Here is a 25,289-nt window from a genome sequence, read left to right as displayed (position 1 = left end):
GAAAAAAAGAAAAAGATTGAGTAAGGATATAGGTGAACTGAACAGCACTGTCAACTAAGTAGATCTACTAGACATTTATGTAATACTCTTCTAAGAGAAGCATAATAAATATTCTTCTCAAGCTTACATGGAGCATTCCTCAAAGCAGACCAAATTCTGGGCCATAAAACACAATCGATTTTGAAGCATAAAAATCATACAAAGTATACTCTCACAGGGCACCCAGGTGGCTCAGTCAGTTAAGCATCCAACTCTTGATTTTGGCTCAGGTCATGATCTCAGTGTCATGGAGCCTGCTTGGGATTCTCTCTCCCTTTCCCTTTGCCCCTCCCCCCTGCTGCTCTAGTGCTCACTCGCTCTCAGTAAATAAGGTATACGCTCACAACCAATGGAATTAAACTAGAAATCAAGAACATAAAGCTGGAAAATCTCAAAATATTTAGAGATTAAGCAAGACACTTCTAAATAACACATGGATCGGGGCACCTTCAGTTAGTGACGCATGCGACTCTTGCTCTTGGGGTCATGAGTACAAGCCCCCATTGGGCATAAAGCTTACTTAAAAAAATAAAAATAAAAAATAGCACACAGGTCAAAGAAGAAATCTTTAGAAATGTAAAAATGTTTTGAACTAAAAGAGTACGAAACAAAATTGTGTGATGTAGCAAAAGCAGTGTATAGGAAAAAAGTTTATAGCATGGAATGCATACATGAGGGAAAAAAACAGACCTAAAATCACTAATAAAATAAATTAAAATTAAAAAAATAAAATCAGTAATTAAGCTTCTATCTTAGGAAATAAGACAAAGAGGGATGCTTCTAACTTAGGAATAAGACAAAGAGCAATAACTTAAGCCTAAAAACAAGAAACAAGAAGAAAATAATAATAAAAATTACAGAAGTAATCAATGAAATTGAACAGAGGAACTCCCCAGTGGTGTGGGGGGGGAATCAATGAAAACAAAAGCTGGCTCTTTTAAAACATCAGTAAAATTGATAAGCCTCTAGCCAGGCTAACCAAGAAAAAGAAAGACACAAATTATTAATATCGGAAATGAAAGAAGAGTCATCACTACCAATCACATGGACGTTAAAAGGATCACAAAGGAATATTATGAACAAACCTATGCCTATGAATTTGGTAACTTAGGTAAAATGGACCAATTCCTTGAAAGATACAAACTATCAAAATTTACACAAGGAATAACAGATAATCTGAATAGGCCTATATGTATGGAAGAAAATCAATAATAACCTTATAAAACAAAAAGTCCCATATCTAGATTGTTTCATTGGTGACTTCTAAACATTTAAGGAGAGATTATACCAATTCTCTACAATCTCTTCCAGAAAAATCTCTTCCTTCCAGAAGTGGAGGAACAATTCTTAACTCACTCTATGAGGTCACAATTACCTTAATACCAAAACCAGATAAAATCATTAAAAGAAAGTTAAACTACAGACAAATATCTCTCACAAACAAAGATGCAGAAATCCTCAACAAATATTAGCAAAGCAAATACAGCAATGTATAAAAAGAATGACACACCATGACAATATGGGATTTGTCCCAGGTGTGCAAGGCTGGTTCAACATTCTAAAATCAATTCATGTAATCTACCATCATCAGTGGGGTAAAATAGAGACATTGTATCATTATATCAACTTATTCAGAAAAGTTCTGACAAAACCCAACACCCATTGTGATAAAATCTCTTAGTAATCTAGGAATAGAGAGAACTTCCTCAATTTAAAAAAAGAACATCTACAAAAATCCTACAGTTAACATCATTCTTAAAGAAACTTCATGTCTTCCCACTAAGCTCAGGAACAAGGTAAGAATGACCCCTCTCACCACTTTTATTCAACATTTTACTGGGAGTCATAATTAATACAACAAGACAAGAAAAGGAAATAAAAGGGATATAGATTGGGAAAGAAAAAATAAACTGTTTTGTTCACAGATGATAGGATTGTCCATGAAGAAAATCTCAAAAAACCTACAGTGAAAAACTCCTGGAACTAATAAACAATTCTATCCAAGTCACAACTTACAAGGGTAATATACAGAAGTCAAGTGCTTTCCCATATGCCAGCAATGAATAATTGGAAACAAAAACTTAAAACAATACCACTTACATTATCACACATACAAAAAAGTACTGAAGTATAAATCTAGCACAATTTTTCCAAGATCTGCATCCAAAAATCAAATAGTTATGTTTAAAGAAATCAAAGATTTAAATAAATGGAGAAATACTCTGCGTTGGTGGATTAGAAAACTCAGTATTAAGATGTCAATTCTTCTCAACTTGATCTATAGATTCGATGCGATCCCAATCCCCATAAGCTATTTTGTGAAACAGAAAAGAGTCCCAAAATAGACTCAACACAAACACAGCTGATCTTTGACAAAGAAGCAGAGGCAATCCAATGGGAAGAAAGGTCTTTTCAACAAATGGTACTGGACATCCATATGCAAAATAAAGAATCTAGATACAAACCTTTTAAGTTTAACAGAAACTAACTCAAAGTGGATCATAGACCTAGATACAAAATTTAAAAACTTCTAAAAGGTAACCTAGAAAATCTACGTGCTCTTGACTTTGGTGATGAGTTTTTAGATACAACACCAAAAGGACAATCGACAAAAAAAAAAAAAAAAAAAAAAAAAACACACTGGTACATTGGTTGTCATTAAAATTAAAATTTTCTGCTCTGCTAAAGTCACTGTTAACAGAATGAAAAGACATGCCACAGACTGGGAGAAAATATGTGCAAAACACATATCTGCTGAGTGATGTCACTGAAAATGGCAAAATAGGGAAATCTAGGACTCCATCCTTTCACAGAAACAAATAATGAGCTGGCAAAAGTGTTAGAATCAACTTTTCTAGATCTCTGCAACTAGTCAAAAACATAAAACAACCAGGGAAAGACTTGATAAAGGAAGTAGCTACTTTGTGACATGAGCACGATATGCATTTTAAACTGCCCATCTACCTTATCCCACACACCGTATCCATGCTGGACAAGCAGGTGACAAATAGAAGGCAAATTCCTCAACCTGATAAAGGACATTTATGAAAAACCCATAGCTAACATCATGCATACTAAATGGTAAAAGGCTGAAAGGCTTCTCCCCAAGATCAGGAACAAGACAAAGATAACCACTTTTGCCACTTAATAACATTATACTAGGAATTCTAGCTAGAACAACTGGGCAAGACAAAGAAATAAAAGGTGTCCAAGTTAAAAAGGAAGGAATAAAACTATTCTCATCCACAGATGATATAATTATATACACAGAAAATCCTAAAAAATCCATACATTCGAGCTAACAAATTCACCAAAGTTGCAGGATAAAAAAATCATAATACAATAGTCAATAGTCCACAAAATGTTAAACACATAATTACCATATGACCCAGCAATTCTACTCCTGGGTATATATACAAAGGAATTAAGAGCAAGGACTCAAGATACTTGTCTGTGAATGTTCATAGTAGCATTATTCACATTAGCCAAAAGTGGAAACAATTCAACTGTCCATCAACAAATGAATGGATAAATAAAATGTGGTATATCCATACAATGGAATATTATTCAGCTATAAAAAGGAATGAAGTCCTGATATATAGAATATGAACAAATCTTAAAAACAGTACGCTAAGTAATAGAAGCCAGACAAAAAAAGACAAATATTGTATTATTCCACTTATATGAAATATATAACATAGGTAAAACTGTAGAGACAGAAAGTAGATCAGAAGTTACTAGGGGTTGGGAGTAAGAGGGAATGGGGGAGTTATTGCTTAATTGATACAGTTTTTGGGGGGGAGTGATAAGGAAAATTGGAAATATATAGGTGATGCTTAAACAATATTGTGAATACAGTTGATGACACTGAACTGTATACTTAGAAATGGTTAAAATGGTAAATTGTTATACATATTTTACAATAAAAAAACAGCAGTATTTCTATACACTAGCAACAAATAATCCAAAATGGAAATTAAGAAAGCAATTCCATTTACAATAGCATCCAAATGAATAAACACCTAGGAATAAATCTCACCAAGCAGGTAAAAGACTAACACACTGAAAACTACAAAGTACTGATGAAAAAAGTTAAAGGAGACTTAAGTAAATGGAAAGTCCTACATTCATGGATTAGAAAAACTTATATTGTTAAGGTAACAATACTATGTAAAGTAATCCCCAGATTCAGTGCCATCCCTATCAAAATTCCAATGGCCTTTTTTTCAGAAATGAAAAGGCTAATCCTCAAATTCATATGGAATTACAAGGGGCTTCCAATAACTAAAATAGGTTCGGGGGCGGGGGGAGAAACAAAGTTGGTGGATTCATACTTACTGACTTCAAAACTTAATACAAATCCATAGTAATCAAAAACAGTGTGGCACTGGCATAAAGACAGACACATAAAAACCACAGGTATAAAACTGAGAGTCTGGAAATAAACCCATACAGTAATGGTCAACTTATTTTCAACAGGGTGACAATACCAATAAGTAGGAAAAAAAACTGTCTCTTCAACAAAAGCTGTTGGGACACATCCAAAAGAATTAGGGTGGACCCCTATCTCATAAATATAATAAAATAAATATTAACTCAAAATAAATAAATATTAAATAAAATAAAAATTAATTCAAAATGGATTAACCACTTAAATATAAGAGCTAAAATCATACTACCAATTTTTAAAGAGACATAAGCCATCATGACCTTGGATTTGGCAGTGGTTTCAAAAACATGAGCAAGAGAAGAAAAAAAAAGAGGTAAACTGGACTTCATCAAAATTAAAAACTTTCATGCAAAGAACATTATCAAGAAAGTAAACAGACCACCTACAGAATGAGAAAAAATATTTGCAAACCATATATCTGATAAAGGACTTATATGCAAAATATATAAAGAATTCTTGCAACTCAACAATGAAAACAACCCAATTAAAAAATGGGCAGGGTGGGGGAATGGGCTAAATGGATGATAGGTATTGAAGAGGGCACATGTTGAGATGAGCAATGGGTGTTCAATGTAAATGATGAATCACTAAATTCTACTCCTGAAACCAATACTATACTATATGTTAACTAACTTGAATTTCAATTTTAAAAAATGGGCAAAGGACTTAAATAGACATTTTTACAAAGAAGAGATGCAAATGGACAACAAGCACAAGAAAAGATACTCAACATCACTAATCATTACAGAGATGCTAATCAAATACACAATATGCTACCACTTTACATCACTAGGATGGCCACGACAAGAAGAAATAAGGAAACAAGTATTAGCAAGGGTATGGAGAAACCGAAAACCTTGTACATTGCTGGCAGGAATGTAAAGTGGTGCAGCCGCTGTGGAAAAAAAGAGTTTTGCAGTTCCTCGAAAAGTTGAACAAAGAAACCCCGTATTACCCATCACTTCCGCTCTTAGGTATAAATCCACAAAGTATTGAAAACAGGAACTCAAACAAAACTTGTACACAAAAGTTCACAGCAGCACTATTCATAATAGCCAAAAGGTGGAAAGTGGAAAACAAGCCCCATGCAGTAACGGGGTTTGAGAAATACTTAACTTGTTTTTCCTTTATTACTGACATAAATATTTTCCTAAGTACCTTTCATGAAGAATTTATTGAAAAAATGGGAAAGAAGTTTTCACACTATCATTTCAACTACAATCTTCCTCAAAATCACCTCTCCCAAGCTATGTGTTAAGCTTACTGACAAAAGAAAACAGGATCTTACATTTGTTGATTTATACATGCTAGGCTAAATTCCTCAAAAATAGGAATTACTTATTGACTTCTACAGAGCCAGTATGATGCAGAGTACCTGACATTTTGTGGGCACTCAATAGATTTGGCTTAAGCAGATATTGGGTTGAATTATACTTTATAATGCCATGCCTAAAACAGTGCTTTAAGTACAGAAGGTCCAAACATTTTTGGTATTTTAAAATTAAAAGGCTTTAACATATGAAAAAAAACCTTTAAATTAGGAAAGAGTAAAGCTCAAAAGCATTGTAGAATATCAACTCTAGCTTCTAAAAGTATTTCAGGGTTGGATTACTTTTTATATAGAAATAGATCATTGTGTACTACTTTCCAGTTACTGCTTTCAACAACTGATAGTTATGCTTAACTACTTAAAAGTATCCACTATATGGGCATTTGTTGATCAGTTCCTTTTCTTGTATTACCAGTGAACACATAATTCAGGCCTCTGAAAAAAGATTTACTTTCATTTTTGCTCCTGAAGTTTTGAAAAGAAGTTGCATTAAAGAGCTAGTGTAAATCCCTTAAGCACAGACATTTATCAGAGACTAATGAAATTACTCATCTGGAGAAGGTATAGAATGTTCTTTTGTTTGAACTATGTTTTTATGATTAGCGGAGAAGAAGACTTTAAAGTCCATCTAGTGTCCCTGCCAACTCATCCTCTAGAAGGGGGCAGAGGAGTGTGTGGGGGAGGGAGGGACAAATCATTTAGGAACTGAGTCACTGTGGGAAGGATGAAAAAGGTAAAGTCTTCTGTGTAGACAATGCATGCAGAGTTATTATCGGCCAGTTCTAACATGACCATTTCTTTATCCCACTTACTAAAAACCAGACAAACAAAACAAATCTAGATAAGGATGATGAGGCTAAAGGTAAAATCCCAAAATTCTTTTATTTCCCTGAAGAAGTTAGATTCACCTGTGAATTGATATACGAGCCATTATTTCTTTTGATAATAAGACAACAGAAACATAGGTAGTTTGCTCTGTATCAAAACACTAGCAGAGAGCGGAGTCCAATATGGTGGAGGAGGAGGAGACCTTAGTTTTATCTGGTCCCAGGAATTCAGCTAGATAGCTATCCAATCATTCTGAAAACCTGAGAACTCAACCGGAGATCTAAGGAAGAATAGCTGCAACTCTACAAAGAGAAAAGCGACCACTTTCTGCAAGGTAGGAGGTGCGTAGAAGTCAATCCCTGGCGCTATATGGAAAGATACACTGGGCAGGGGAGTCTCCGTCAGCTGGCACTGGAAAGTGATATGGCAGTCGAGCACAAAATCATAACTTTTAGAAGTCTGCTCCAGTGAGGGATGTCCCTGCCTGAAAGGCGCTCAGGTGGCGAAGCAGAGCAATATCCTAGGTGGGACAGCGTGGTCTCAGGATCCTCGGGGTCACAGGAAGACAGGGGTGCCTGAGTGCGGCAGAGTTCCCAGGCATCGGAGCAGGGAAGCCAGCCACAATCAACAGGCACAGGAGTGGGCTCTCAGCTCAGGGTTGCCATAAACCATGAACTGTGTCACAGTCGGGCAACCACTCTCTGAGCAGGGGCACAGTGAGCGGCAGGAAACCCTCTCCTCCCTCCCCCGGGTTTGGAGACTCAAAAGGTTTGGAGACTGCGTGCCTGAGATAGAAACATGCAGTCACAGGCTGGGTGAGCCTGGAGTGCTGACCGAGACCAGGGAGACAGGAGCGACTGACTGCTTTTCCCTGAGGGCGCCTTGAGGAATGGGGCCCTGAGCTCTGTCGGCTCTGGGGCTGGAGAATGGGAAGCCGTCATTTTCATTCTCATCCTCTTAAGTGCCCCCCAGAAAGCCTTCAGGGAACAAAAGCCACCTAGAACAATCCTGAGCAGATTACTTAACTTGGCCCCCTGGCAAGGACGGTGCAATTCCACCCAGGGCAAAGACACTTGAGAATCAATGCAACAGCCTCCTCCCCCAGAAGATCAGCAGGAATATCCCGCTAAGATGAAATTTACCAATCACAGAGAACTATAAAACTCCAACATTGGGGGAAAAGAGTATAGAGAATTCATGGGGTTTTTTACCCATGATTCTTTAGTCTTTCAATTTTATTTTTTTTCTCTTTCATTTTCAAACAATTTCTTATTTTATTGACTCTTTTTTAAAATCTTTTTTAATTTTCATCTTTACAGTTATCGTCTATCCTTCCAATGTATTTAATTTTATTTTTGTATATATATACATATAAATATATATTTAATTTTATTTGTGTGTGTGTGTATATATATATATATATATAACTTATATATATATGTTTTCTGTAATTTTTGGATGCAGTTTCTTCTAACAAACTGACCAAAATACACTCAGGATATAGTGTATTGCTCTGTTCTGTTCACCTGTTTATATTCTTTTTTTTCCCCCTTTTCTCTTTTAATTTTCATTTTTACAGTTACATTCTATCCTTTCATTGTAATTAATTTTATTTTTGTATAAATATAAATTTTTTCTTTACAATTTTGGGATTTAGTTTTCTAACAAATGGACCAAAATACACACAGGATTCAGTGTATTCCTCTATTCTGTCCGCCTGATTATACTCTTTCTCCCCCCCCCCCCACGCCCCGGTTTCGGGTCTCTTCTAATTTGTTTAGTGTGTATTTCTCTGGGGTTGTTGTTGCCATTTTAGTATTTGTTCTCTCATCCATCTATTCTTCTCTGGACAGAATAACAAGATGGAAAAACTCACCTCAAAAAAGAGAACAAGAGGCAGTACTGACTGCCAAGGACCTAATCAGTATAGATGTAAGTAAAATGTTGGAACTATACTTCAGAATAACGATTATAAAGATACTAGCTGGGCTTGAAAAAAGCATAGAAGAAACGAGAGAATCCCTTTCTGGAGAAATAAAAGAACTAAAGTCGATATCAAAAGGATATCATAAAGGATACTGATGAGGTGTAATAAAAAAATGTAGGCTCTGATAGGATAAATGAAGAAGAAGAGAGAATTAGTGATATAAAAGACAAAATGATGGAGAATAAAGAAGCTGAGACAAAGAGAGAACTACTACTGGATCAAGAGGGTAGAATTCAAGAGACAAGTGATATAATAAAGCAAAACAATAGTAAAACAATTGGGATCCCAGAAAAGGAAAGAAAGAGCGGGACAGAAAGTATACGGAGCTAATTATAGTGGAGACCTGCCCTAACCTGGGGAAGGAAACAGACATCAAAGTCCAGGAGGCACAGAGAACAGCCCTCAAAAACCAATAAAAATAGGTCAACACCCAGACATATAATAGTGAAACTTGCAAATCTCAGAGACAAAGAGGAAATCCTAAAAGCAGCTCGGGACAAGAGGTCTGCAATCTATAAGGTTAGAAACATTAGATTGGCAGCAGCAGACCTATTAATGGAGACATGGCAGGCCAGAAAGAACTGATACAATCTGATAATAATATAATCAGGGTGCTAAATGAGAAAAATATGCAGCCAAGAATACTTTATCCAGCTAGGAATGTCATTCAAAATAGAAGGAGTGATAAAAAGCTTCCAGGACAAAAAGAAACTAAAAGAATTTGTGATCACCAAACCAGCCCTACAAGAAATATTAAAAGGGATCTTCTAAGCACAGAGCCCAAAGGTAACATACATCAGAAAGGAACAGAGACAATATACAGAAACAGTCACTTTACAGGTAATACAATGGCACTGAATTCGTATTTTTCAATAGTTACTCTGAATGTAAATGGGCTTAATGCCCCATTCAAAAGACACAGGATATCAGATTGGATAAAAAAGCAAGACCCATCTATGCTTTCTGCAAGAGACATATTTTAGACCCAAAGACACCTCCAGATTTAAAGTGAGGGGGTGGAAAAGCATTTATCATGTTAATGGACATCAAAAGAAAGCTGGGGTGGCAATCCTTACATCAGACAAATTAGATTTTAAACCAAAGACTATATTAAGAGACGAGGAAGGACACTGTATCATAATTAAAGGGTCTATCCAACAAGAAGATCTAACAACTGTAAATATTTATGCCCCTAACATGGAAGCAGCCAATTATATAAGCCAATTAATAACAAAATTTTAAAAACACACCAATAATAACACAATAAGAGTAGGGGACTTTAACACCCCACTCACTGCAATGGACAGATCATCTAAGCAGAAGATCAACAAGGAAATAAGGGCTTTGAATGACACACTGGGACCAGATGGACTTCACAGATATATTCAGAACATTCCATCCTAAAGCAACAGAATACGCAATTTTCTCGAGTGCACATGGAACATTCTCCAAAATAGATCACATACTTGGTCACAAATCAGGTCTCAACCAGTACCAAAAGACTGAGATCATTCCCTGCATATTTTCAGACCACAATGCTTTGAAACTGGAACTCAATCATAGGAAGAGATTTGGAAAGAACTCAAACACATGGAGGCTAAAGAGCATCCTACTAAAGAATGAATGGGTCAAACAGAAAATTAAAGAAGAATTTAAAAAATTCATGGAAACAAATTAAAATGAAAACACAACTGTTCAAAATCGTTGGGATCCAATAAAGGCGGGCCTAAGACAGAAGTATATAGCAATACAAGCCTTTCTCAACAAACAAGAAAGCTCTCAAAGACACAACCTAACCTTACAACTAAAGGAGCTGGAGAAAGAACAGCAAATAGAGCCTAATCCCAGCAAGAGAAGAGAAATAATAGAGATTGGGGCAGAAATCAATAAAATAGAAACCAAAAGAATAACAGAATAGATCAACAAAACAAGGAGCTGGATCTTTGAAAGAATTAATAAGATTGATAAACCCCTGGCCAGACTTATCAAAAAGAAAAGAGAAAGGACCCAAATTAATAAAATCATGAATGAAAAAGGAGAGATCAGAACCAACACCAAAGAAATACAATTACAAGAACATATCATAAGCAATATATGCCAAAAAATTAGGTGATCTGAAAGAAATGGATGCATTCCTAGAGACGTATAAACTACCAAAACCGAAACAGGAAGAAATAGAAAACCTGAACAGACCAGCAAGGAAACTGAAGCAGTAATCAAAAATCTCCCAACAAACAAAAGCCCAGGGCCAAATGGCTTCCCAGGGAAATTCTTCCAAACATTTAAAGAAGAGCTAATACCTAGTCTTCTGAAGCTGTTTCAAAAAATAGAAACGGAAGGAAAACTTTCAAACTCATTCTATGAGGTCAGCATTATCTTGATCCCAAAACCAGACAAAGACCCTACCAAAGAGTAGAACTGCACACCAATATCCGTGATGAACATGGATGCAAAAATTCTCACCAAAATACTAGTCAATAGGATCCAACAGTACATTAAAAGGATGATTTGCCACAACCAAGTGGGATTTATTCCTGGGCTGCAAGGGTGGTTCAACATCCGCAAATTAATCAATGTGATAGACTACATAAATAAAACAAAGGACAAGAACCATATGATCCTCTCAATAGATGCAGAAAAAACATCTGAGAAAGTATAGCATCCTTTCTTGATTAAAACTCTCCACAGTGTAGGGACAGATGGAACATACCTCAATATCATAAAAGCCACATACGAAAAGCCCACAGTGAATATCATTCTCAATGGGAAAACACTGAGAGCTTTTTTCCTAAGGTCAGGAACATGGCAGGGATGTCCACTATCACCACTGCTGTTTAACACAGTACTAGAAGTCCTAGCCTCAGCAAACAGACAACAAAAAGAAATAAAATGCATCCAAATCAGCAAAGAAGTCAAACTATCACTCTTCGCAGATGACATGATACTCTATGTGGAAAACCCAAAGACTCCACCCTAAAACTGCTAGAACTCACAGGAATTCAGCAAAAATGTAACAGAATAGAGCACCCAGAAACGGACCCTCAACTCTATGGTCAACTAATCTTTGACAAAGCAGGAAAGAATATCCAATGGAAAAAAGACAGTCTCTTCAACAAACGGTGTTGAGAAAATTGGACATCCACCTACAGAAGAATGAAACTGGACCGTTTCCTTACAACATTCACAAAAATAGACTCAAAATAGATGAAAGACCTAAATGTGAGACAGGAATCCATCAAAATCCTAGAGGAGAACAGAGGCAGCAACCTCTGTGACTTCAGCCACAGTAATTTCTTGCTAGACATGTCTCCAAAGGCAAGGGAAACAAAGGCAAAAATGAACTACTGGGACTTCGTCAAGATAAAAAGCTTTTGCACAGCAAAGGAAACAGTCAACAAAACCAAGAGACAACTGACAGAATGGGAGAAGATATTTGCAAATGACATACATACCAGATAAAGGGCTAGTACCCAAAATCTATAAAGAACTTAACAAACTCAACACCCAAAGAACAAAGACATGAACAGACATTTCTCCAGAGAAGACACCCAAATGGCCAACAGACACATGAAAAAATGTTCAACATCACTCAGCATGAGGGAAATACAAATCAACATGACAATGAGATACCACCTCACAACAGTCAGAATGGCTAAAATTAACCTCGCAGGAACCAAAGATGTTGGCAAGGATGTGGAGAAAGGGGAACCCTCCTACACTGTTGGAGGGAATGCAAGCTGGTGCAGCCGCTCTAGAAAACCATATGGAGGTTCCTCAAAAAGTTGCAAATAGAGCTATCCTATGACACAGCAATTGCACTACTGGGTATTTATCCCAAAGATACAAATGTAATGATCTGAAGGGGCACCTGCACCCCAGTGTTTATAGCAGGAATGTCCACAATAGCCAAACTATGAAAAGAGACCAAATGTCCATTGACTGGTGAATGGATAAAGAAGATGCAGTGTGTGTGTGTGTGTGTTTGTGTGTGTGTGTGTGTGTGTGTACACACACACACACACACGGAATACTATTCAGCCATCAAAAAAGATGAAATCTTGCCATTTGCAAAGATGTGGATGGAATTAGAGGGTATTATGCTAAGCTAAATAAGTCAATCAGAGAAAGACAATTATATGATCTCACTCATATATGAAATTTAAAAAACAAAACAGAGGATCATAGGGGAAGAGAGGAAAAAATAAAACAAGACGAAAATCAGAGAGGGAGACAAACCATAAGAAACTTAATCATAGGAAACAAAGTGTTGCTGGAGGGGAGAGGGGTGGGGGGATGGGGTAACTGGGTGTTGGATATTAAGGAGGGCATGTGATGTAATGAGCACTGGGGATTATATAAGACTGATGAATAACTAACCTCTATCTCTGAAACTAATAATACATCATATGTTAATTAATTGAATTTAAATAAAAAAAATTTTAAAGACTAGCTGAATCTGAAATACAGAATATTATAACACAAAGAAGTATGATTTTAATAAGACTTTCGTAGTGTTCCAGAAACTGTTCTACAATTAATTGGATCAGCAAGAAAAGCTAGGCCAAGAGAGGAACCCACATAGAAGTAATGGTTCTATGAGTGCCCCTTTAAGAGTAGATAGAAGATGTCTTCCCCCACTAATAATTCCTATGATCCTTGTTCCTGACCCAAAGTCCAGTTGAACAGTGGCATCTCGTTAATCTCCATAACCTGCAGTAAATTAATATCATTTAGGAATGTGTGATTACTTCAAAAAAATCATGGTGAAATAATCAACCAATACTGAAATATTTCCAGCTGCTTCCAATCTTTATTTAAAACCCAAGCCTCTCTCTAATTTTCTTCAAATGGTAGAAATTTTGTACACAAGAAGCAGGAATCCACATCCTACTTATATTTAAATAATAAGGAAAGTAATGACAAAGAAAATAATATAATTAATCCCATATATTCAGTTTGTTATTGTTGATTCATCTCTTTTAAGTTGTGTTTTAAAAGCTCAATTCACATGTAAAGCTTAAATCTAAAAAAAATTTAAAGGCTTGTTTCATTTAATGTGGAAAAAAACTGAAACAATGTTTATTTTGTTTTAGTAGAAAATTACTGTATGGTTTTAGATGGCACACTATAAATAATCTGTTAAACTGGTGATGGTTCATTGACTTTTCCCTCAAGTATCTGCTTAAAATAGTTTTTTATTTTTTAAAAATGACAGTATCACCACTCAGCTTTTTGGTAGAAAACAAAATTAATCTGAAAAAGAAAAACAGGGTCAGTAATTCAAAATACATAATGCTTGCTAAAAATGAACCCTTATAACAAAAGACAAATTGTGCATAAGTGATTAATAACCCAAGAATGCCTTTTAGTGGGGTGAAAATACGGGGATTCCTGACTAGTGAATATTTAATCACATCTATTCCTCCTACTACTCTCAATCTCAATTTCTCAACTCTCAAAAGAGAAAAATGGCACAAACCGGATTTTCTCAACCTGCTCTCTCCTTAACCTCCGCAATTTGGCATTCAATGTGCCATTTCACTTAAAGGGGTCATCAATAAATGACGATATTAAAAGAAATGGGTTTTCTCACCCCTCAATCCTTATCATCATGGATCTTTTTATGGATTTTTACACTGTTGGTAAGTACCATTTTTAAGAAAATCTTTCTTCCTTGCTTTCCCACTCCTTTCAGTGAGACTATTTAAGGCACGCCCTTAACTCCACTCTGCACTTCCGCTTGGAAGGTCCTTAACATTTCACAGTCATGATCAAGTTAGTGATTTCTGGCATCAGATGAAACCTGGTTCCACCACTTCTTAGATGCATAATCTTGGCCCTAACATTATCTCTCTAATGACTCTGCTTTCTTATCTGTAAAATGGGTATAAGAGTAGGGCTGTTGTGAGTAGTAAATGGACAACGTCTACAGAGTTGGCTGGCATATGTTAGATGCTCAGTATGTGGTATTTATTATCAGGTTTGGTATTTTGCTGCCATTTTATTCTTTTTTATGAAAGTGAAACTCATTATTTCTCCCCCAAAACTTATATACCCTTTATAAGTTTGTCAGTCATATAAATAATAGCAACAATTTTTCAGTTTACCACAAACCCTTGGGATCATCTCTAATCCTTCCACAGGGACCTGGTACTCTACAGTGGCCCTTATTTTTGGTTCTATAATTTAAGTCAACTTTATTATTTATTAAATACTTCTAGGCTCTACCCTAATGCTGGATTCTTCATGCCTTTGTATAATTAGCTATCCCAAGAGCATATGTCACCTTCCACTTCAAAACAAACAAAAATTTCTCATATGTCAGCCACAACCACAGGAAAGGAAATACGTGAATCAGCACTTCCCTGTCCTAGGATCAATTAGCATCACCCTCCAACCTCTCTCAATCAGGCTGCACAACACCTTATTTCCAGTTCTAATCACATCTCCCTATGTCACTCCATTCCATTTGCCCTACTTTGTTGTAAGGATGACCTCTCTGAACTTCTGCAAAGAAAAGTATGCTGTAAAATACACCTAAGCACTTCAAAGCAGACATGCAAATAAAAAGACAACCAGCAATGCATATCGGGAGAGTAAAGGTCCAAACCAGAACTTCTTCCAAATGTGAGTAGCCCTAAGGTGCCATAAGTAGCTTAACACTTACTGCTAAGAATTTTCATATATATGCCAATGTGCATATATACAATAAACAGAAGCTGTGAAAAAGAGAGTATAGTTACATTTTTCTTTTTTAATTGTGCAGCATTTGTTTCAGAAAATTAAGAAGTATGGTGTTTGGCCTGGAATAGCCAAGGAACACTGTGTTCATAATAGACAAGATACATTTGTTTAATGTGCTAGGAATTCTTTAATTATATATATACCCACAGCCAACCTTATCCAAAAGAGATAAAACTGATGCATAAGTGATCACACGTACCTATGCATAATCATACAGACCTGATTTATACATTTTTATAAGTGTTTCATTAAGCCTTTAAAAGCTATGCAAAATATATAGCTGTGATTATTTTATATATCATGGGTACAACAGGGAGGATTATATCCATTTTTAAATATAACATGAGATTTCATAGTAATCTACTTGTTTGATCCCCAAAGGGTAAATCTTAGAAGCATCAAATTCTCTTTTTGGATAATGGGGTAAAGACTGAAGCTCTGATTCTAGCTGAAAAGAGGATATATCTATAACAAGTCTAATGACTAAACAGCTGCAGATTCTAAAAAGAGTTTTATATTACTCTGAGGTAGGCATTAATTTATGCTTTACATTTTCCATCCAGCAATATCTTTTTAGATGCATGTAAAGGAAAAAACAACAATACTTAGAGAGCTGGTCTGTGAGTTCCTCATTTAGTGAAGGGCAGTAAAAAAGAGATTATTTTTAGATGCAATGTCATTTGCAGCAACCTCATGGGCTATTTTTTTCCAGTATCTGTTCTTCTACCTCTTCAGACCATAAGCCAGACAAGAGCAAGAAAATTATGGTTTATTCATCCTTTTAACTCCAACTGCCCTAGGAATCATAGTTCACATTTAGAGTTGGTTTCTCAAGAGCAGAGATACCTGTTCTCATCTACTTTTATTATGGGCCCATCTTGCTGGGACTAACAGTGTGCATTATGAGAATCAGGTACAAGTAACAGACATATCTTCCCACACAAATAAACCACACACTTGGAAAGATAAAAACAATATAATCAACTAATGAAGTTTATTTTTACATAAAAGGCAGAAAGAGAGCTTAGATAAGGTAAAAAAGAAAAAGTATAGGTGAAACAGTCATAGGAAGAAGTGGGACAAGACTGAGAGAAAATGCTGTTGGAAGGTTTGCATTATATATCAGAAATCTTTCAATTTTAAAACTCAAAGATTAAGAACTGAAGCGTCCATTTATTATGCTGCATAAACAGAGCCATGGTATAAAATGAAGTATTGTGTTTATTGGAAGAGTCAAATTTAACAACCTATTTCCCCTGAGTAGTATCCACCGAGGAATTTTATTTTTTTAAAGCTTCAGAAATTTATTGTTAACTCAAGGCAACTCATTAACAGTATACAATTCATTAGAAGCTTTTCATTTGTTTAATTTCCCACCACAGTAATATTTCTTAATGAGATATTCAAGGTGCTAAATTTCTTTTGATTGTGTTTATTATTTTAAATTCTTAATCATACTAAATCAATAGCCACAGTATTCAAACCATTTTCTTAAGGATTTACTGGCAGAGATCTTCAGATACTTTGAACCTAAGATACTTTGAACACCCAAATTTAAGAATAGAAAATTCAGGGGCGCCTGGGTGGCACAGCGGTTAAGCGTCTGCCTTCGGCTCAGGGCGTGATCCCGGCATTCTGAGATCGAGCCCCACATCAGGCTCCTCTGCTATGAGCCTGCTTCTTCCTCTCCCACTCCCCCTGCTTGTGTTCCCTCTCTCACTGGCTGTCTCTATCTCTGTCGAATAAATAAAAATTAAAAAAATCTTTAAAAAAAAAATTCATTGAATTAAGAGATTTATGATCTAAAACCCAAAAACACATCAACTGGCATGAAGCCTTATATCCAAAACATACCATTTTATACAACAGGAAAGAAAAAATAAACATAAAAACAGTATCCTCTTTATTTATGCATATATACACATACATATATGTTATGATAGATTTGAGAGTTTAAATTATGACTTGGGCTAAATTTTTAAACTCAAACATAAATAATTCCAGTAGAAAATATCACAAAAACTTTAACCTTTCATCTTAACAAAATTATACACAAAATACCATGAGGCCAGATACTAATACTCAGACTAGGTATACCACAACAGAAAAATATTTAACCTAATATTTAAAATTGTTACAGCTGCAACACTTGCCACCTTAAAGTTAGTCTCTGAGTAAAACATGCTTATCACTGAGCAACAGCTATGGGAATCCTGAAATAATTTCCCTGAATAATTGGTAATTAGTATAACAGTCAAATAATCTATATAGTAAGATCCATTTCAAGGCTACTCAAGGGTGATCAACTACAATCAATAATGATAATCATACACTATTATCTGAAGCCCTATTTCATAACCAAACACTCGTCCGCTACCTTTTGAAATCTGGATTCAGATCTACCAAGCAATATAAGTTATTGGGTCTACATGAAAAATAATGACTGAATGAAACTCATCCTTGTTCATAAGTACTTGACCATAAATCTGTCACTACCTTGATTTCTTCTATATCACCTTTTCTCCTCTCCCATTAGGAAGCTTTTCACCTATACACAAAGGTCAGTTGAGAAAAAACAGCATATGACTGCAAATAACTAATGACTACCTAATCATGATAAAGCTTGTCCAAAAGTAGTCTTTTTCTAGGTTCACATGTTCATTCTACTTCATTAAGCATCATTATCATAGCCAGACAGTTTTAATTATATGCCCACGTGCACAGAACAATACATTAGTTTCTAAACAGTTAAACATATACATGATTTTCATTTTAAAAACCATGTACTTGCCTTGTGTCTGCATTTAAGTACAACTCCATAGGCTCCTACAATAAAAAGAAATAAAAAATTAGGGGCACATATACAAACTATAGCCCTTAGACAAATAAAAGTTCTATTATATTTATATTAGCTATCAGTATATGATATAATAATGATTCCTAAAACGACAATACTCTGCAGTGATAATGCAGTGAGCTGCACACAAACAAAATGTGGATATTTAGTATATATTTTTTATAAAAACAAGAGTATAAGCAACTCATTTACCCAAGTATCTTTAAATGTTTCTCTTTTTAAAGAAAACTTCACTTGAAACATTTTAAATTTAAGCTTAAAATTACTGGAGACAAGATTTGGACATAAGAACTTTAAGAGTAAATAAAAAAAAAACTCAAAATATTGTAGAAAACTTAAAATTTAAAAGCTAATTGATTCCCAATAGTAACCTCAGGTACCAAGCCTACCAAATATATTCTCAGTCCTAGGAAACATTTAAGTACTCTTCCGGGATACTGGAATGTCTTTCCTGACTGGCAAAATAATATAGGCCTAAGCATTCCAATTAACTAGTAGAAGCTGCTACATTTTTGCCATAAATAAAGACTCAGTGCAAGGGCACAGACCATAAGTAGTCCAAGGCTCTCTGGCCATTTATAGCTAAGCACTTCCACTTTCTTTGGTATACTTTGATGAGATTCATCACTACGGTTTGGGTTACTTATTCTCTTACCTAGCCAAAAAACTACTTCTTTAGAGGCAGAACAGAGTTGACAACAAGGTACCCAGGAAACTGAGGTTAGAGTTATATTTTGACAACCCAATTAGCAGAATCAAAACGTAATGTATGATAACTTGAGGTCTGTAGAAATGCCAAGAACATTAACAGACAGGCAAAGTCTGCATACATCTATGACAAGGGAACTTCAGAGAGATGAAATTGGGAAACGTATCTCAAACAGAATCTGGAGAACGGAACAAGTCTCCCTCACTTTGGTGGAGATCAATGAATCTTATTATCATAGTCAGGATGGAATCAGCGACTACAACCATCCAACTTAATTCCACAATCACCAGGCAATCCTTCAATCCCGATTTAACTGCTCATGCCAGTTTTTCTATGGAGTGAAAATACACCGCCTGGGCTACAAGAATGCAGAGTTTACCAGAAAGTTTTTAATTTCCATAATATACATGTATTTCTTAGGCAAAAAGCATCTGAGGTAGTTTACAAAGAAAAAATACATAGCAATGATGGTTCTGACTATAACTGAAACTGACATATTCTGATTTATAGAACAGTCTAGTAGTTTAGTTAATCTGAGCTAATTCCTAAGGAGATGATCACCTACAAGTATACTAAGAAAACCAAGGTTGTGAAACAGAAAACCTGGGGCTCAGAATTTGAAACATTCCAACCCTGTTACACCCTATGAGCTGAATGGCTCCAGTCAGTATCTTTATTTACTGCATTAGTTTCTAATTATAATTTTTTGGAAAAAATATAATATTTTGGAAAAAAAAACAAAAAAGGCAGCTACATAAAACAGTAATAAGACATCAAGAATGAATTTTATTGGGGTGCCAGGGTGGCTTGGTTAAGCATCTGCCTTCAGCTCAGGTCATGATCTAAGGGTCCTGGGATGGAGCCCCACATCGGACCCTCTCATTCTCCCTTTGTGTGTTCTCTCTCTCTCAAATAAATAAATAAATAAATAAAATCTTTTTTAAAAGAAATTACTAAAAAAAAATGAATTTTATTTACATAATTACAATCAATAAAGAAAAGGGAAAGGAGTTGACTGGTGAAAGAAGAAGGATCCATTCTTTTTTCTTTTTTGGATCCATTCTTTTTATATGGTTTTGACTTCAGACCTTAAAGCAAGTACCCAATAATTGGACTGTATTTTTTTTAAGATTTATGTATTTATTTTAGAGAGAGAGAGAGAGGGAAAGAGAACAAAAGCACAGAGGGAGGGGCAAGGGGAGACTCCGTGCCTAGCACAAGGCACAATGCGGGACTTGATCTCACAGCCCTGAGATCACAATCTGAGCCGAAACCAAAATCAGGCAATTAACCAACTGCACCACCCAGTCACCCCAGACTGTATTTTAATCGTTGCTATTTATTTGAAAAGGACTTAACTACTTAATATTTAGAACAGCTTTGCTGTTCACAGGTAAATCTTCCAAACTTCTTTCAAAATTCACAATTTATTTGAAAATTCATAAAATAGGGGCACCTGGGTGGCCCAGTCAGTTAATCGGCTGCCTTCAGCTCAGGTCGTGATCCGAGGGTCCTGGGATCGAGCCCCACATCAGGCTCCTTGCTCAGCAGGAAGCCTGCTTCTCCCCCTCCCTCTGCCTGCTGCTCCCCCTGCCTGAGCTCTCTCTGTCAAATAAATAAATAAAATCTTTATTAAAAAAAAAGAAAAATTCATAAAATAAAAATTTTTATAACATTTGCTTTAAAGATATAAATGCTAGGGGAGCCTGGGTGGCTCAGTCAGTTAAGCCTCTGACTCTTGATTTTGGCTCAGGTCATCATCTCAGGATTGTGAGATCAAGCCCCACACTGGGCTCCACGCTGGGCGTGAAGCCTGCTTAAGATTCTCTCCCTCTCCTTCTGCCCCTCCTCCCATCCCCCTCTAAAAAAATTAATAAATGCTAAGAAACCATAATTATAATCACTCATACCCTGTTAACAGAATCATTTCTCAAAATCTCCATAAAGTTATCTTTAAGTCAAAAGCAAAAATGACAAAGAAGGAAAAATCAGGGGGGTGCCTGGGTACCTCAGTGGGTTAAGCATCTGCCTTTGCTCAGGTCATGATCCCAGAATCCTGGGACCCAGCCCCAGCCATGGAACTCCCTGCTCAGTGGGGAGTCTGCTTCTCCCTCTCCATCTGCCCCTCCCTTCCACTTGTGCCCTCTCCTGCTCTAATAAATAAAATCTTAAAAAAAAAAAAAGGGAAAATCAGGAAGACTTATGACAAATGAATTATCATATTTCATCAAATTAATGATGTCATTAATCATAAGCATTATTTTATGTACTACTTGGGGGGAAAAAGAGCTGCCAATTAAACCACAACATGCTATGGATTATAACACACATCCTGATTTCAGAAATGTTAAAATATAAACAAGTTGTGTACCTCAGAATTTATAAAAATGTGGTTTGTCATTCTCAAAGACAAATAGAAGTTATTCACTTATTTTTACCATGTATTAAGTAAAATTTAACTTATACAAATAAATTTTAAGTTATCTAAAATAAACTTGATATAAAAAAAAATGTAAAAAAGTTATAGACTAAAGAAACCATAATTGCCAATGCAAACAATGAAATGAAGGCAGCCTTGGGGAACCTGGCTGGCTCAGTCAGAAGAGCATGCAACTGTTAACCTTGGGGTTTTGAGTCTGAGCCCCACCTTCATTGTAGAGATTACTTAAAAAATAAATAAATAAATAAGATCTTAGAAAGAAAGAAAGAAAAAGAAAGAAAGAAAGAAAGAAAAAATGAAGGCACCCTTAAGAAATACCTGATTTATTAAATTTTAAAGGGTTTTAAAATATTAACTTTCAATTGGAGAATAAAACCCAAATAACACAATTTAATTTTTAATATTTCACTTAAGCACATATCTGAATTAATATAGGTAAAATTAATAGGATGTGAATTAGTAACCTTTTCAGTGGTAGGTATAACTACATACATTGCTCAGAAACTCAAGGAATGCTAAACTTACCTTCACCTACAACCCCAAGGATCTCAAATTTATTCATCACATTACCAATGTTAGGAATCTTCATGAAGACAAACTCCTCTTTTGACGCAAGCCACAGAACATGGCATCAAGAAAGAACTTCAGAGACAGTTGTGAAGTAGAAACAAAATGTCAAAGGAAGAAATTCTCACAGGCTGGCAGGGACTTTCACATATTTGTTCTAATGTGAAGTATTAAATGATTCCCTGAAAGAGAAAACACAAAAGCCATAAGTTTTATATTCAGCACTCTAATAATCTATCCTACTATTTTGTACAGTTTTTTTTTAAAAAATCATGTTGGGGCGCCTGGGTGGCACAGCGGTTAAGCGTCTGCCTTCGGCTCAGGGCGTAATCCCGGCGTTATGGGATCAAGCCCCACATCAGGCTCCTCTGCTAGGAGCCTGCTTCTTCCTCTCCCACTCCCCCTGCTTGTGTTCCTTCTCTCGCTGGCTGTCTCTATCTCTGTCGAATAAATAAATAAAATCTTTAAAAAAAAAATTTATAAAAAATCATGTTAATGTTTCATATACTAAAAAGAAAAAGAAAAAAAAAGAAAGAAAGAAAGGGAAAGAAAGAAAAAGATAATAAGAGAGAAGAACCCAAAATGGAACAAAAACAAATGCACCTAACTATATTTGAAATGCACATAACCACACTGAACAGGGGAGAGGGGCCAGGGGGAAAAGAATTAACTCCAGGTAACTTTTGAAAACAAAGTTTTAACTACATACTCTCCTCACTCTAAAAACAAACAAAAAAAAGATCATTTATAAACAAATACTATACTGAGATACATGTTTTTGAAAAGAGATATGAAATTATGTGTGTTCTTGGACTGAGCAAATAAGTAAATAAATACATTGGGGATAATGAGAGTTTGGCTTCTTATTCTCATAAAAAGAAGTTACAAGGGCGCCTGGGTGGCTCAGTCGTTAAGCGTCTGCCTTCGGCTCAGGGCGTGATCCCGGCATTCTGGGATCGAGCCCCACATCAGGCTCCTCCGCTGGGAGCCTGCTTCTTCCTCTCCCACTCCCCCTGCTTGTGTTCCCTTTCTCACTGGCTGTCTCTCCCTCTGTCAAATAAATAAAATCTTTAAAAAAAAAAAAAAAAGAAGAAGTTACAAATATGAAAAGGATGAAGGCTTGGAATTAGAGCTAACCATAGGAGCTCAGTTCTTAATATAGAGATGCAGAAATAGATATAAATGTGTGTGTAAATATACATATATATATTCCCTAGCTCTGTCTGCTGAGGAGGCCTAGAAGCAATGACACTCCAACATTCCGTTAGCACACCTAGTGCACCAATGAAAGGTTCCTAAGAGAAATGGCTGATTCCCACACAAGAGCAAGGAAAAGTACAATATGAGCCCAGAATATACTTTTGTGGTGCCAGAAAGGCTGGTAATGCTCAAAGAATGACAGGAGCATGGCTGAAGGACACAGGAGTCAGCTTGAGTCACTTCTGGTCAATTGAGAAACAACTAAACAACAAAATAAATGAAAATAGTAGATTATAAACCATAGAATAAAATAAAAACATACCAGTCCTTAGTTATATAAATAAATAAATGAGGGGAGAAGGAAAAGCTCTAAGAGTATAATTCCAAATAATAAATGTAGTGATGGAATTAGGAAATCACCATTTGGCAACCACCCTGGTAATAATTATTTCAGGCAAGTATTATCAACATATGCTGAAACTAGTGGTTGAAAGTTTGATGGAAAACTATTATCTAGTCTCGAAGTAGCTCCGCTACAAAATACCCATTAATTAAAAGGGGAAAAATAGTAATTTCATAGTGAAGAATCCTGCCAGACACCACCTTAATTAAGTGATCAAAGTTAACATCATCAATAATAGAACAAGTCAACATCATATGCCTCCTGATAGGAGAGAACACAACGTCACTTCTGTGGCATTCCTTCCAAAAAGGTAAAAAAGACAAGCCCAAACTGAGGGACATTCTACTAAGTAACTGGCCTGTATTCTTTAAAAATGTCTAGGTTATAAAGGACAAGGAACCAAGCAACTGTTCCACAAAAGAAGATTAGGAGACATGATAACAAAAAAATGTATGATCCTGGACTGGACTAAACCAGAACAAGAAAAAAAATATCTTTTTCCTAAAATTATTATGAGTGATGTACAAAATGTGACTGTAGTTAATATTATATGTTTGAAAGTTGTTAAGGGAGTAGATCTTCAAAGTTCTCATCACAAGGAATAAAAATTGGTAACTGTGTGTAGTGATGAATGTTAACTAAATTTACTGTGATCATTTCACAATATATACAAATACAGAATCACTATGTTGTATACTTGAAACTAATATATGTCAATAATAGTTCAATTGATGAATTAACAAGGCACAGCCCAGAATCTCCAGATAAGACAGTCTAATAAAAAAAATTAACAAAAAAAAAAAAAAAGAACGAACGGCAACATATTTTAGAGATAAAGTTTGCAACTTAAGCCATTTGAGAAAAAAATAATAAGTACATGTGTACGAAGGAAGAGACAAAGAATGATTAAAATGCTAACATTTGGGGAATTTGGGTCAAGGGTCTATGAAACAGAAATTTCTTTGTACCATCTATGCAACTTTTCTCTAAATCTGAAATTATTTAAAAATAAGTCATTTTGGGGGTGCCTGGGTGGCACAGCGGTTAGGCGTCTGCCTTCGGCTCAGGGCGTGATCCCGGCGTTGTGGGATCGAGCCCCACATCAGGCTCCTCCGCTGTGAGCTTGCCTTCCTCTCCCACTCCCCCTGCTTGTGTTCCCTCTCTTGCTGGCTGTCTCTATCTCTGTCGAATAAATACATAAAATCTTTAAAAAAAAAAAAGTCATTTTGCTTCAAAAAAAAAAGCTATCCTATTTTCATGAAAAATAACAGCTGTACCAATACAAAATACTGGTTTAAAAGGAAAGAATAAATCAAGACCAATAAAACCAATAAATTCTTTGCTGCCTATGAAATTATAACTTTTTAAAAATAAGAGTACCCATGTGGTGTGGAAAAGCACTGACTTGAAGTGTGCCTTTTCATATGCTGATGGTAGAAATACAAACTGGTACAAGCTTTCTGAAGAACAGTATGTCCATAATTAAATGCTTTAAGCGTTTATAGCATGATAAAAGTATCTGACAAAGAAAGTACAATAAACATCACTCATAAAGGGCAAAATATTATAGTCCCTTTAAAAATTAAGACTATGGAAAGAAGTCCTACTATTAAAGCTTATTAACATTAATATTAAACATTATCCTGATCGGTTTTAGCCATCTCAGTAAAATAAGAAAAAATAAATGAATATAACATATTAGATTGGAAAGAGAAGCAAAACAGAATTTACAGAT

The 25,289-nt window shown here is 35.6% G+C and overlaps 1 protein-coding gene across 3 annotated transcripts in view; it reads right to left on the bottom strand.

Moving 5' to 3' along the window:
* Positions 1–25,289, bottom strand: part of CDKL5 (cyclin dependent kinase like 5) — a 208,506-nt gene that overhangs the window by 101,457 nt on the left and 81,760 nt on the right. For all 3 annotated transcript variants that reach the window (XM_034649695.1, XM_034649697.1, XM_034649696.1), the window contains exons 2-3: positions 21,910–22,133; positions 18,170–18,204 (exon numbers count right to left, since the gene is read on the bottom strand). In XM_034649695.1, coding sequence (XP_034505586.1) covers positions 18,170–18,204; positions 21,910–21,973 — 99 coding nt within the window. In that variant the 5' untranslated portion in view covers positions 21,974–22,133. The remainder of the gene's footprint in view (positions 1–18,169; positions 18,205–21,909; positions 22,134–25,289) is intronic.

Source organism: Ailuropoda melanoleuca, chromosome X (genome assembly GCF_002007445.2).
Source record: "Ailuropoda melanoleuca isolate Jingjing chromosome X, ASM200744v2, whole genome shotgun sequence".
Taxonomy (NCBI): domain Eukaryota; kingdom Metazoa; phylum Chordata; class Mammalia; order Carnivora; family Ursidae; genus Ailuropoda; species Ailuropoda melanoleuca.
The sequence above is the reverse complement of the archived record's forward strand: the minus strand, read 5'-3'. Positions and strand labels throughout refer to the sequence as shown.